General features: G+C 36.2%; 1 protein-coding gene and 2 pseudogenes across 1 annotated transcript; 2 read left to right on the forward strand and 1 right to left on the reverse strand.

Moving 5' to 3' along the window:
• Positions 1 to 1,072: 1,072 nt before the first annotated feature.
• Positions 1,073 to 3,021, reverse strand: LOC143536413 (gamma-interferon-responsive lysosomal thiol protein-like; annotated as a pseudogene).
• A 3,777-nt stretch (positions 3,022 to 6,798) lies between these two features.
• LOC143536411 (glucan endo-1,3-beta-glucosidase 9-like) lies at positions 6,799 to 10,043 on the forward strand. Its single transcript, XM_077030411.1, has 2 exons — positions 6,799 to 7,142; positions 8,906 to 10,043. Exons 1-2 carry the CDS (start codon positions 6,799 to 6,801, stop codon positions 10,014 to 10,016), a joined length of 1,455 nt encoding a protein of 484 aa, XP_076886526.1. The 3' UTR covers positions 10,017 to 10,043.
• A 264-nt stretch (positions 10,044 to 10,307) lies between these two features.
• Positions 10,308 to 12,587, forward strand: LOC143536368 (UDP-glycosyltransferase 87A2 pseudogene; annotated as a pseudogene).
• The last annotated feature ends 3,327 nt before the right edge of the window (positions 12,588 to 15,914 follow it).

Consider the following 15,914-nt stretch of genomic DNA (forward strand, 5'->3'; position numbering starts at 1 on the left):
AATCGACCCAAAAATCGTATCGAAACCAAACCGACTATGTAGAAACGGTTTGGAGACGATTTAAACCCTAAGTTCTAGACCAGTTTGTAAGTCTCTCTATTGAAACTGATTTTAAAACAAACTCAAGTATGAAGTGTATTTAGTTTGAGGTCATCATGGCATGTTGGGCTATTTTGGACCTATGCAGTTGATATCGCCGATATATCAATGATATATCTGTCTCTTGGCGAAATATCAGTCAAAAATATCGGTACCGATAATATCAGCGATATTGACCAATGTTTGACCGATGTTTGACCGATGTTTGACTAATATCTTACCGATATATGTGTTTTAAGTCTTAATTATCAACTTTTAGTGTTCAATGTTAGTGTTTTAAGCCTTAATTAATTCTTACTTGCTACGATTGTTAGTGTTTTGCAATTTGTAAAAGGTTAATTTGTTAACGGTAGGAAACTATACTGAATTATTAGTGCTAAATTAATGCTATATGTATATATATATGAATTTTATATGATATTAAAATTACTGATATCTCACTGCAATAACCGATATCTCAAATACCGGTCCTTGGCCGATATCCAGTGTTTTTCCGCGCTAGCTGCTTAGTTTTGGACACGACATTGGTTAAACAGGGTACAGTAAATTTCATGGGTTAGAGTGGGCTATGTATTAAGTATTGTAGACGAATATGACAAAGATGAAAAATATGACAAAGATTTCATCAATCGAGCGACTCTCTTGGTGTTATCGTTTTTCCATTTAGGTTCCCCATGTTCGTGTTTTCCATACGCTTGATGTAGCTTTTATCAATAATATTTTTGTCGTAAAAAACGTACATGTTAAGGTATCATTTGTGAAAACAAGTTACTAAGTGTAAACTTAATAAGCATACCATTAGCCTTACATAGATTATGTATATTCCTACATGATCATCCAAGAAGCTACTCTTGATGGGATGATTTCGCCTTTGTACACGATTGCAGGACTTTACGGGCGTCAGTTGGAGCGATAATTAATATTTGACTTAGAACAATAGATCGATGTGTACCAGATAAAATGAAATAATATGAAAAGAAAAACCACACATAGAACTTGATCTAAAAATCAGACTTTTTATTTGATAACAATAAAAGGAATTTACTTGTTCAAATCAATAAACCATGGCCCTTGAAATAATAAACCTAGACCTAATATTGCAGTCCTTTCTCTTGTCTAGCTTTTCATGCCAAATTCATTAAGCCTGTTTCACAACTCGTTCACGTGTAAACCCACTCGGTTAGGTCCAATAGTAACTGGGCGGGTTATACCAAGGCAAGCTCGGGGTATGTTAGAACCTTTATAAGCTTTACACACGTCACGTACGAAATTTGTATAATCCTACATGTCACAAAATAACATCATTTCTCTTGCAAGTATCGATAAATGCCAATTTTATTTAGTCGCTACAATCTTAAGATGTCAAATACTCACTGCATAAAGCGGTCTTCCATCCACAATGATCCATGGCACATATTGTTTAGGAGGTTCCAGAGTGTTTACCTCATCGATATATTGTAGCCCGAGCTGCATACACCGAGCTAAGAATAAGATCAATGAAAAGGTATAAATTTAACATGCGATAATTACCAAGAAAACTAACCGCTTGTCCAATACCGCTATTATAACAATCAAGAACGAGTTTTGGATCTAAATCTAATTCCTCAAAGCAAGTTTCCCACTCGGTGTACTTCTTTTCGTGATATAACTTTTCCACGCAGTATATAAAAGGAAAGTGATCACTCTGCGTCAAATACTCATGTTAGAAGGACCCATATTAAATATTGTAAAGTCAAATGATGCTCTAATGGTTTCCTATCTTAACCCCCTTAATGCTATCTACATAGCGTAAGCTGTGCTTTACATGGTTCCACTAGTTAGCAGAGTACTGATGGACCCGTGAGCTTTATGATCACCAAAAGAAGGGTTCAAGTAAAAAGGCTTTGAACAATCGTCTTACTGAAACAGGCCAGACATGCATTGCACAAGCCTCCATAGCATTCAACATGCACTCCCATTCTCCATGCTGCAACACAAATGAAATAAATCCAACTTAGCAGTTTACCGAATAGGGTAAATCGTACAAATAGAATAACGGTTTAATTGTTCAAAGTCATAAGCATATCGGTTAGTTTGGTAGTTAAGCTAATTAATTTTCAATTGTACTTAAGGATGATAAATAATTCGTAAGATATATATTAGCTTAAATGTGAATACACATTGAATTGTATTTTATTTATAGAAACTAAACACATTATTCATGCATCCTTATTTTAGCACAATACATTAGTTATGCATAGAAAATAAAATTTAGCTCATTAAAATGTTTATGATTGATATCATACTAATTAATGTGATTTTGATTAGAGGTGTTATTTGTTAATAAATCGTTGACACCTACTGAACCAATGCAAGCTGGCCAGTTGAATCGGATTGAGATTCGAACAACTGGTTGAAGGTTTGATTCGCGTTGGAACATGCAAACATGTTTCAACGGCCGTATAAACTGAACCAGTCATTTAACCTTTATAATTTTTTTTATTTATCGAATATGCATATACGTGCACAGATGCATGTATTATAATCATGAACCATCTTTATATTAAAACAAAACCAATTAATCAAACAGAGTGAATATATTCACCTAGATGAAATCAGATCTAAAAAATGCCATTGGAATGTGATATGCCATCTGAATCAAATATTAAACAAACCTGGCAAACGAGTGTGCCATTGGAATCGATCCAAGCGTTTCCATAGGGAATAAGCTTGAAATCAACGATCGACAAGTTTGTCATCAAATATCGTGTATAGATGATTGATTATGCAATTTGCACAAGCCGGACACATAGATTCGTAGTATAATGTTAATTTCACTTTCTCATCCTTGGCCGCGACAGGTGACAGGAGGAGATGCGAGACGATTAACACAAGAAGTATTGCAATGTTTGATCGGAGATTATTGCAACGATGAGAATCCATATTTGGTTAACCACGGTGAACAAAAAAGCGTGGTGTTTGTTTATGATGCTTCTGTAGTTAACTGTGACCACCCATAATACAGTTTGTTTATTTTATTAACTTTATATGGAATTATACTAAATAACAAATATACTAATTTACTAAATAAAATTATATAAAGAAATGGTTGTTTAGGCTCGCGAATTTTCTTTAGCTCAGTGAGAAGCAGAGACTCGGGACTCATCTATTAAGGTAGCTTATTAATTTTAAGCATTTAGCGAGATGATTTTGAGTAGCTTACGGGCGTGACTCGTTTACGTCCATATTATTAATTAATATTATTCCACATTATATATTTATATATGAGGTACAAACTATCTAGTTCAAGTAGGCTTGTAAACAAACCGAGCAACGAATACAAACGAACATCAATGAACAGAAAAGAAACACAAACAAACAAGTCCAATACATTAAGTATCCAATAATGTCAATGGCTAAAAGACACGTCTTAATTTTTGTAATGAATTGGTTTAAGGGATTTAATTATTCACTAGTCGAATGCTTAAACTTTAAGCATTCAACCCAATACTCTAGATGAAAGTAAAACAAATGCTCAAAAAGTTTCCCAATGTGCATGAAATAGATGTTATACATGACCTATGGGAATGAATAACATAATTATCTAAATAGTTCCCCAAATCTGAAAAATGATGTACATGGATTATGGGAACTAAAATAATGCATCATTCATTCCCAATGTGTATAAACAGATGTTATATACATGACCTATGGAAATGAATGATACATAATTGTCTAAACAGTTCTCTAAATCTGAAAAAATAATGTACATGGATTATGGGAACTAAAGATGTGCAATATTGTGATTGCCTAGTTAGTTCCTCATTATACATATGTTATATGTAACGGGGTGATCGCCGAAAACATGTTGACTCATAGTACGCCCGACAAGAAAACAAGGTCCGGGATAACTTTAGATATAGATTTCAGCCAAGAATGGGGTCACAGAGAATAACTGATATTGGACATCTCCAAAGACGCATTGAAGATGTAGTAAGTTGGGAGAAGGTTAGATGTTGCACGTGCCGGTAATGGATGCCTTGTGACGAAAACTTGCAATGAATTTAACAACCACGATCTTAGCAGTCGTCAAATCTTCAATCACTATACAAGAATCACTAGTCTTTCGATTTGTTCATCAGGCTTATTTTTTACTCGTAGGATAAAACATATCACCAGCTGGCATAATGATGTAACTCTTAAGACATTGAATGTGTCTAAGGCCATTCCCGTTTGTGGTATAAAGTCAATACCCATGAAGAAACACTAACCGGACCCCAGACAGATTACTGGTAACCTGGGGGTTAGATAGATGTTTCCCACGAGGGGTTAGACCCTTGGAAGATGGTTCTTCTGATAACCTGCAAAACAGACACCGTGAGCTCGTCACTGAGAAGGGGGGGTTCCTCCTTGTGACCACCCTCCGGCGTGAGAATCAGACTAGATTGCTCTTTAAATATAAAAGTATATTAAGAGATTGCTAGAGCAGATATCAGGTATATTATGATGATAATGTGATAAGATATGATAAGATGAGATGGTCATACCATTTGGGGTATTTATAGCCGAAGGTAGGTTTCCAAGGAGGTGTGGCCTGCTGAATAGTATTCCTGTTCTACCAACAGTGGCCTACGCACGTGCCCTGCTGGTAGTTGGTGGGTAGGCAGCGGCTGATAGTGACCAGGCCTGCTGTGTACTATTCCTTTTCCACCAACTGCCGGCTATGCACGTGGTATGACAGGAGTTGGTGAGTAGGCAGCGGCTAATAGTGACATACAGTACAGGAGCATGCTGCTCGCCATACTGTTGTCAATGAGCTGTCGTATCTTTAGTCAGATCTTTTGCCCATACCTCGTCAGGTACAGTACAGAAGATCTTCCCGTATCGTACGGACTGGCTTATTTGGGCGGGAGTATTCCCCCTCCCGCCCTTGTGCGGGATTGTTCCCGGCTTTGCTCATTCCTTCAGGTGACACTGAGTGATTGAGAGCTAAGTGCCTTGTGCGTGTAGCCTTGCTGCGCGGGTGGCCTTCCCTGATGGCTTGTATCCGCAGCTGCGGGAACAGGCAGAGTCCTTCACCATTGGGAGGCATTTCCTGCGGGAACAGCTTGCGTACTGCGCGTAAGGACGTCACGTCTCTGAGCATGGTTGGTCCTGCGGATCCAGTTGGTTTCTGCGCAGACGTCCCTCTTCAAGGTGAGTCTTGCGGGTCCAACTGGGCTCTGCTGGGACCTACCTCTTCAACCCAGCATGTGAAAAGGGGCGTTAATTTCAATCCAACTAACATTTATCAATAACATAAATACATCAGCTCTAATCCCCAAATCGATATTTTCACCCGTTCGAGAACAAGAAGGCAGTTGCACTTGCACCTCGCTTCACGTTACTTGCACCCATAATTTGCACACTGTATATGCGTTGAATGCATTCTTAGTGAAATTAAACAAAGTTGTATGCATATGTGCTTAAAGTTTATGAAATGAAATTATGTTTATATATTTATTCAAATGGACCCCTAAAGGGACATTTTGTTGGTAAAGTGGGATGCTCCTCAAGTAGTCGCGGGTTCAACATCTACAGAGTGCTGTGTAGGTGTTGTGACTTTAGAAGTAGAGTATGTATAGAGTAGAGACTATCTATTTACTAGTAAATAAGAATTATTAAAATTGAAACTTTGTACCTAAAGTATAACATGACAACAATAATAACACATGAGAACAATATACCACACTAGCTAGTGAGATTGTAATCTGTAAACACAAGATACAAATGTAATTTTCCCTGACAAAAATAGAATGCCTAAGTATTTTGTACGGGATGACCTAATGGCGAAAGGTCACCGCCAACTAGCCCAGCCTAGCCGTAGGGAGCCCTTAAGCGCCTTCAAGTTATCTCTAGTTCCTCTAAAACCTAGACGCCCTAAGGATCGAATTAGAAATCACAAAAATCTCAGTCTTTCTTTATTAAGCCGTCCGTATACCCCAAAGTGTTGTACGTGGAGTTTGAACTTAAGTCTCCATTTAAAAACTCATGCTTCCTATAACTACAACACATTGTCAAGTGGTATAATGAAAGTGTGAAACATTTATATTTTTTAGAGTAAAGTGCCAAAATCGTCACTTCCTAAGGTTTGGTGAATTATATGATTTTCGTCAAAAAAGTTTATTTTTTACAACCACGCCATCGAGGTTTTCAAATTATTGCCAATTTCATCCAAAATGATAACTCCATTATTTTTTAACGTTAAATAAAGGGTAAAACAGTTTTTATATATGTTTTTTTAATTTAATTTATTTTTAAAATTACAGGGACATTTTAATTTAATTTATTTTTAAAAACAGTCTTTATATAAGAAAATCAAATGTGTACTTAAAATAAATAAATAAATAAGGCCATCACCATTTAATTAAAAAAACCGTTTTACCTTCATTTAACAATAAAAAACTAAACAAGTTATCGTTTGAACGAAATTGATAATAATTTAGAAACCTCGATGATCTAGTTGCAAAAAATAAACATAGTATAATTCATCAAACCCCATGAATAATTTTGACACTTTACTTTTTTTTAACACAGTAAAATTATTATTTACAACCTCAAACTCCCAACCTAAACCTTAACTAAATAAATTCTTAAAAAATCAAACAATACCCCACAAAACACACCCAAAAACCCCAACAATGTTTAGTCACACACCCACACGGCCACACCACCACTACCATGGTTCCACACCACCACTCCTTACCAGCAGTCACACTCCTCGCCATCACACTTCTCTACACCACATCCAGGGTTCAATCCATCGGAGTAACCTGGGGCACCGCCGCATCCCACCCTCTGCCACCGTCAACGGTGGTGGACCTACTCAAACTCAACAAAATCAACAAAATTAAACTCCTCGACACAAACCCACAAATCCTCGAAGCCATTTCTGGATCCCCAATCGATGTCACCGTCGGCATTCCCAATACCATGCTCCGGTCGTTGAATGCTTCGGTGAAGGTTGCTGAGAATTGGGTACATGATAACCTCACTCGTTACATATCCGGCCGTACACGTATAGAGTATGTTAATTTGAACAATAATGATGATATATTGATATAAATAGAATTAGGGGTTTTATAAGTTTGATCATTTTGCCTTGGGGTGTAAACGATCCAATTCGAGCCCGAGCTCGACTTGTTTTGACTTATGAAGTCTTTGTTTTTCAAGCTCGGGTTTGGCTCGTTTATTATTTATTATATACATTTTATTATTATTATTATTATTATTATTATTATTATTTTGAGAAAAAGTTAATTAGTCGGCTCGAGCCTGGGTGGGTATTAAGTGTTAACTTAATACATAAGTTTCCGAAAAGGGTAAAACTTAAATGAGCTGAGCTTTCCATACAGGGCTCGAGCTCGGGCTTGATAAATAAACGGGCTTTATTTGAGGTTTGGCTCGTTTATTATTTAATATATACATTTTTTATGTATTTTGAGAAAAAACTTAATCGAGCGTAAGCTCGGCTCGAGCTCGTTTAGTACCTTAAATGAGCCAAAGCTTGGTTCAAGCGCATCTGTGAAGTGTTAACTTAATACATAAGTGTCCAAAAAGGGTAAAACTGAAAAATACACAAGGCTTGTTAAGGCTTGACGAGCCTAAACGAGATTCCCATACGAGGTTCGGGCTCGGGCTCGGGCTTGATAAATAAACTGGCTTTATTTGCTTGGCTCTAGCTGAAAAAGCTCAGATCGTTTCGGGCTTTCTATTGATCCGAACTCGAGTATCTCGCAAGCAGCTTGGCTCGTTTGCACCCCTGTTTAGTTACTTGTGGCGGTTTATTTCAAATGGGTGAAATATAAAAAAACACTAGTATAAGGGGTGAGTTGGATGGGTTAAAGGTTGCAGTAGTCTATTTCTAATGCACAGAACATTGTTCATATAAATGTATATATAACCTATTTTATAGAACATATTCTAAAACGGACAACTGGTTATTTTTCCAGTTTCTGGGTCAAAATTGTTCAAAATTAGGATATGTAGAAACTAGGGGTGTATACGAGCCGAGCCGAGCCGAGCACGACTAGCTCGAGAAGCCCTGTTTGTTTTGACTTACAAGAGCTTAAGGTCGAGTGCGGCTTGTTTCGAGTTCTTTTTTCTAAAGCTTGAGTTCGGCTTGGAAGTCATTTTTCCAAGCTCAAGCTCGACTTGGGCTCGGGCGCTCGGCTCGTTTATTGTTTATTAGTTACTTTATTTATATACATTTTTTAATGTTTTTATGTATTTATTATAATAATTATTTTTACATATAACATAGTGTTTATTATTTAGTTATTACTTTTATCATATTTTTTATATTAAAAATATTATTATATAAATATATATTTAGTACATTAAGTTAAAAATTCTCTAAATTGTATGCTCGTTTACACTCGCAAGCCGGCTCAAGCTTGATAAGTGAAGCTCAGGCTTGGGATCATTATTAAACAGCTTATTTTAAGGACTGGGCTTGTATAAGCTCAGCTCTATTTGAGGTTTTAGCAAGCCAATCTCGAGTAGCTCACAAGCCATCTTGGCTTGTTTACTTCCCTAGTTGAAACTACCAAAGGATGAAGAAATTATAAAATGTTTACTTAATAAAATGGTTTGTGTAAATTAGACAACAGAGACAAAACTTCTGGTTCTATACAAAGTTTATTTGGTTGTAGTGTTGTACACAGAGCAACGCCTCGTGTATGTGATGTGTTCGCTTTTCAAACTAAGATGTATATGCTCTTTAAATAGATACACATTGTGTTTTTATGATAATTTGATATTAAAAAATGTCTACACACATTTACAGGTACATCACTATCGGAGACGAGCCATTTCTCCAACGATATGGCTCCCAGTTCTACCCTTATGTCGTTGGCGCAGCCATTAACATCGAAGCAGCACTGATCCGAGCTAAACTATCAACCAAGGTCAAAATCGTAATTCCATGTAGCTTTGATGCATTCGGGTCAGAATCCGGTCAACCTTCTAAAGGACAGTTCCGAGCCGATATTAACAAAACCATGATTGAAGTACTCAATTTTCTCACAAAAACCCGATCCCCTTTCTTTGTAAACATCTCACCGTTTCTTAGTTACTATCAAAACAAAAACATTTCACTCGATTTTGCGTTATTTAAAGAAATCGCGCGCCCTCATAATGACACACGTAGAATATATAAAAACAGTTTTGAGTTAAGCTATGATACACTTATTACTGCTTTAACGGTTTTAGGGTTTCCAAATATAGACATTGTTGTTAGTGAAATCGGTTGGCCGACTGATGGAGCTCCAAATGCCACAGTTTCAAATGCTGAGATATTCACAAAGGGTCTTTTGGACTTTTTCCGTAGCGGAAAAGGGACTCCGCTTCGGCCTAAGGTGATGCCGCTGGAAATTTACCTATATACCCTTTTGGACGAAGATCAAAAGAATATAACCGCGGGGAATTTTGAAAGACACTGGGGTTTGTTTACGTTTGACGGTCAAGTCAAATACCAGGTTGACTTTGGTCAAAGCACGAAAAAAGTTGCGAATGCACAGGGCGTGGAGTATTTCGCTTCTAGATGGTGTGTGGTGAATAATAACATTAATATGTCGAATGCGACCGCACGCGCGATGGAAGCATGCACGAATGCTGACTGTACCGCGCTTTCGCCAGGTAGTTCGTGTTTCAACCTTAGTTGGCCGGGCAACGTGTCGTATGCATTTAATAGCTATTATCAACAGCATGATCAACGTGCGGATAGTTGTGATTTTGGGGGGTTGGGAATGATCACAACCGTTGATCCATCGGTTGGTAATTGTAGGTTTAATGTAGAACTGAAAGCTTCTTCCTCGGTCCTGCTTCGCGGGTCAGAGTTTGACTATTTTTTGGTCTTGATTGTTTTGATGGGTTGGTTGTTGTTAGATAGGTTCTAATGGTAAAAGTTTATGTAGTAAGTAGATTAGGGTTATTGATGTTTCTTTGTGATTTTATGATGAAACATTTGGAATTTTTGCCACTAATATTGATGTGTTTTTTTTTTTTACATTTCACAGTTAATGGTAGTGGTTTAGTTGGTTACACAATTGAAATGTTGATTGGAATGTGATGCAAGCATGTTAGTTTCGTCTGCGTCAGGTTGTATAAATCGAACCTTGTTGTTTCTTGATCTCAGTGGTGCACCATAATTGTTATAGCGATTAATAGTTGCTTAAAATCTAGCCAAAATGGCGGGGTACGAGTCTCGCATGAGGTGATGGCTAAGTTTGTAAACGAGCCGCTCGGATCGGTAAAAGCTCGAAATGAACCGAGCTTTATCGAGAAACAAAGCCTGTCTAGTTATCGAGCCTGAGCTTTAACCGTGTATGCGAAGCTAATTTAGGCTCGTCAAGCTTAACGAGTCTCGTGTATTTGTAAGTTTACACTGCCCTTTTCGACTATATATTAATTTATTGACTTCTATATATTAATTATACTGCACAGTCTAGCTCTGAGATTGACTGCTTTGCTGATTTTCCTTTGTCCTCGGCTCGGCTCGGCTCGGCTCGGCTCGTTTATATTCTAATGATGGTGTGAAGTAAATTTAGCTGATTTTCCTTTGTCCTTGGTGTTTTTTTTTTTTTAATATATTAAATGGATCATGGACGACATAAAATCAAATTTTGCTTCCTTTAAAGTCAAGATTGGTGTCAACATACTGTCACATGTATTATTAAAAACTTATGCAGCTGAGGTTTAAAAAGAAATATAATACCCCTACAAGATAACCAAACTACACAACACAACTTAACAAAGATCACCAATCCATCACACACCATCCCTTAATCTCCTAATGCCGGTCTCCGTCAGCCACCACGTCGTGGCGATCCCATACCCCGGCCGAGGCCACGTCAACCCCATGATGAACCTCTGCAAGCTCATTGCCCTACAACGCCCTTCCGACTTCCTCATCACTTTCATTGTCACCGAAGAATGGCATGGCTTCATTGAAAGTGAACCAAAACCACCCAACATCCAGTTTGCGACCATCCCAAATGTTATCCCGTCCGAGGTAAACCGAGCAAATGACTTCCCAGGGTTTGTAAAAGCCGTGCAAACTAAAATGGAAGAGCCGTTGGAGCAGTTGCTTCGGAAGATGGAGGTACCGATCAGTGTCATCATATACGACAGTTACTTTTTGTGGGTGTTAAACATGGGCAACCGTTTGAATACTCCGGTCGCTAGTTTGTTCCCCATGTCGGCAACCGTTTTTTCCATGTTGTATCATTATCGTCTTCTCGTTGAAAATGGCCACGCTGGTGATAGCTTCTCAGGTCAGTTTAATTAGGGCTGTAAACTAGCTGAGCTTAAAAACATGAGTCAAGCATAGCTTAAATGAGCTCGAGCTTTTAGAATATTATGTGAATATCCTAATAGGGTTTGCCATTTTTTTTTTTTGCTATAAACACCATGGACTTATTTTTTAAAAAATAACAATAAAGTGGCAGGTAAGCGGGCAGCAAGTTACGCCGCAACCTCATTTTGAAAAGCAAATCCACTAAAAACGAAGTTTGTGGGTTTGCCATGTAAATCTTGGATATGTGTATGAATTGATCTGAAACTTGAAACTTAGTTTGTGGGTTTGATATTCTGCAGGAAACACCAATGAAATAGTTGATTACATACCCGGGGTTCCTAATATTCGGGTGGCCGATCTTGTGACTGGGTTTAATGGGAAGGGCAAGGAAATCACTCAGGTAGCTTTAGATGCCATTTCGATGTCGACTAAAGCTCGGTTTCTTATATTCGTGTCAGTTTACGAGCTCGAAGCCCAAGTCATCGATGCGTTAAAATCGGATATTTCCATACCCATTTATGCTATCGGCCCGGCAATTCCTTACTTTAATTTGAGCGATGTGCAAAATGATCAAAATACCCCCGATTATGTTAAATGGTTAGATCATCAACCGGAGGGTTCAGTGTTATATATTTCACAAGGGAGTTTTCTTTCGGTGTCAAGTGACCAACTAGACGAAATTGTGGCGGGTGTGCAAGATAGTGGAATACGATACATGTGGATTGCACGTGGGGAAATGACTCGTTTTAAACAAGAAAATGACGAAAAAGGGCTTGTGATACCTTGGTGTAACCAGTTAAGAGTGTTGTCCCATGGTTCGGTAGGGGCATTTTGGACACATTGTGGGTGGAACTCGACTAAAGAAGGTGCTTTTACGGGAAAGCCGATGATTACTTTTCCAATAGTCTGGGATCAAGTTCCGAATAGTAAGATGATAGTGGAAGATTGGAAAATTGGAAAGAGGGTGAGGATTGATGAGGGTATTTTGGTCACTCGAGAAGAAATTTCAAAACTCGTAAGGAGTTTTATGGATCTGGAAAGCAAAACGGGGAGAGAGATGAGAGACCGGGCTAAAGAAATCGAGAAGATTTGTCAACAAGCGATTGAAGAAGGAGGTTCTGCTCAAATAGACATCGACTCTTTCATTAGCGACATTTCAAAAACTACATAGAAAAATATAACAATATCACGCTAGTTACCTCCATGTCACATTCTCTAAAATAGAGAGATGCTTTAAGCTTTAAAGAGGTTAAACTTCTTTCTTATTGATCGAGTCTCTTAATCAAATCTCTATAAATTATTTTGAGTGTATAATAAGTGAAACATGATCAAATAAATATTTATGAGTATATAACAAAGAGGCATATTTGTAGAGTCTCATAATCAAATCTCTATAAATTAATTTGAGTGTATGAATAGGATTAAAATGATTAAATAGATATTTGTTTAGAGGTTTAAACATTAAAAGAAAAATGTGTTTTTTAATTAAATAATATAGATAGAGAATTAAGAATGTGATGTGAATTATACAATCCCGACGTCAGTGATACTCTTTTGCTTACTACCGATAGTAATTGGGCTCTTGGAGGGAAGTGTTTATAATTAATATCTACAAGCTCAAGTTTTTATTCATATAGACTATTTGATTAGCAGTAGATAACACGAAAAGCTAGATTATGAGGTGTTATATTTCCGTTTTATTGAGGGGAAAAAAAGTTATATTGGTTTTAATATATTAGCATCTTTTGTGAAAACTTATATTGTTAACTTATATTAGACTTCAAATAACACCTACAAGAAATTATTAAAGATTCTTGAAACTTAAATAAAAAATAAAAAAATCTAAATTCCTAAATACGTACAATCTGTTACCATAATATCAATCTGTTTGGTATGGGGTAATTGAATGGGTGATGGAATTGAATGAATGAGGTAATGGAATTGACGAGGTAATTAAGAATGTGATGTGAATTATACAATCCCGATGTCAGTGATACTTTTTTTTGCCTACTAGTGATAGCAATTGAGCTCTTGGAGAGAAGTGTTTGTTAATATCTAAAAGCTCAAGTTTTTATTCATATAGACTATTTGATTAATTAGCGGTAGATTACACGAAAAGCTAGATTATGAGGTGTTATATTTATGTTTTTTTGATGGGGAAAAAAAGTTATATTGGTTTTAATATATTAGCATCTTTTGTGAAAACTTATTTTGTTAACTTATATTAGAATTCAAATAGCACCTACAAAAAATTAATAAAGATTCTTGAAACTTAAAAAAAAAATCAAAAAAATTTAAATTCCTAAATACGTACAATTTGTTACCATAATATCAATTTGATTCCTAACGAGTTGCATAGCTAAAAGATATATATATATATATATATATATATATATATATATATAACCCTAATTAAAAGTTTAGCAGTATATTTTGTAATATTGTAAAATATAATCCATGGAATGAGATAACCACAAAAGTAATGAAAATCCTTATAAATTTGATCGAACTTAAATAACAAACATTCTATTTTTTTTTTTTAAATAAATGCATATGACAAATAATATTCATTATCAAATACATATGGCTTATAATATCCCATAATATTTATCAAATTGAATAAGAAAAGTTGTTATCGTTTAGGAGTTGTTGAAATATATGAATATATATATTTTTGTTTTAATTCAATGTAAAACATAGAAATATATAATCGTATAAGATATTCCGTACAGTTCAATATCATACTACATATCTAGGATAGGCTGTTTGGTGTTAATTATATATTTTTTGGTTGTGTGTGTTGTATGTATGTCTACAAATATCTGAGCTGGTGATGGATTGGGCTGATTGGATTCTACATTTGTAGGGTTGTTACTGATTGATTGGCGTATAATCGCATCATCCACTGGTAAGGAAGATCTATGGAGCGGCGGTCTTGATAGTCTCATCCACTACTCTTCCAGGTGTATTGAAGAGTTGTTCTAACAGTTACAAGAAGCCATAGTAGTCCTTACCTGCAAACCTTAGATCTGAAACTCTAATCTTCTTAATTCGATTGAAGTGTCTTGGTTTGAAAACCTACAATATTTGGGTTTCGTCTTTGTGAAACCCTAGTTATCTGGTAATTGTTCATCTGGTATGTCAACTGCTTGTCTGCATCAATAGTTGAAGGTGTCTTGTAGAATCGAGGTGTTTCACGAATTGTTGCTTGGAGCTGTATGTCTAAGTGAATGATGCAAGTTATCTCTCTTTTGGCTCTTATGGCATTGTAACTCCCTCTGATTCCTGAAACAATAGTTATTTCTCGATTGGACCCGGCTAGATGGACCATTGTTGATTAATGATGAGAGACACAACACAACACAACGTTGTCTTAGTTGTTTTTCAAATTTTGTTGTGTCTATGTATTATATTTTAGCCTAGAGTATATGTGCCTGAAGAGTGTGAAATCCTGGAATGTGATTAAGGCCTAGCTTGTAATAGACTATTATTGGGTTTATTGTCTTGGTTACGGTTTTGTGCATAATAGTTATGAAATGCTAGGAGATGCCCTAGATTCATGACTGGGAGTTTATGAGCTGGATACAACTCTAGCTATTTTGTTTTTCATGAGACTAGTAAGTAATTGTGAGTCGTGTGTATGATTAAAGTGCTTATGTTATTAATAATCAGTTTGTGCTCTTGTTCTGCTTTACATGGTGAACCTGTTAATGGTACTTCTTTGTATTCTCAAAGAGAAATTAATTGCTTGGTTTGATCTACTATGCTAAGTCATGTCCACACATATGTCCAGGTAAAGTTTGTCTTGGTGCTTTGATTTGCATATTTTCTTATGAATACAAAGTATTTTTTGGAAATATCATTGTAGTTCAAGGTTTTATTATTTGGCAAATTATGCTTGCTTTATTATTCTATCCTTTTTACTAAACAAAAGGAATAAAGGGGGCATTTAGAGTCTGGTTTTCTTTTGAAATTTGTTATGATGATGGTTTGTTTGTTTTCTTTTTGCAACTGTTACACTCTTGTTTGTATTATTTTTTTCCAACATTGGAAGAAAAACAAAATAAATAAATAAATCCCCGAACTAAGATGTGTGTGTTATAAGTTTGTTTTCTTTTTGTATATACAAGTGGGCATGAAGTTCCAGATTTTAATGTTGTTTATTTTGTTTCCTATGAATGTTATGCTCACTTAGTGGTTTATTTTATTGATTGGTCTTTGTTACCTATTGACTTTGTTTCTTTGTGGATGATATGTTCGATATAGTTGATAAGGTTAGTACCGTATTAACAAACTTATCCTTATACATGTTATTTAAAGTGATCGAGAAATTATTGTATTGGGTGATTCGATCTTGTCTTGTCGTCTATAGTCTTGCTGTTGTTGTCTGGTTAATTGAACCATGTGGTTCTTGTTTTTTAACTACAAGTATTGTCAAGAGTCAAGACTGTTCTTGATTTCTTTTTGACAGTCTCGTATGTTTCTTTTGTGTGAGAGA

This window comes from Bidens hawaiensis, unplaced genomic scaffold, assembly GCF_021521415.1.
Source record: "Bidens hawaiensis isolate Kalapana, Puna unplaced genomic scaffold, B.hawaiensis_p1.1 tig00010796_1, whole genome shotgun sequence".
Classification (NCBI taxonomy): Eukaryota; Viridiplantae; Streptophyta; class Magnoliopsida; order Asterales; family Asteraceae; genus Bidens; species Bidens hawaiensis.

Coding starts and splice junctions, on each gene's coding strand:
- LOC143536411 (XM_077030411.1), top strand. CDS start 6,799: ATGGTTCCACACCACCACTCCTTACCAGCAGTCACACTCCTCGCCATC. Junction 7,143..8,905: donor TCCGGCCGTACACGTATAGA/GTATGTTAATTT, acceptor ACACATTTACAG/GTACATCACTATCGGAGACG.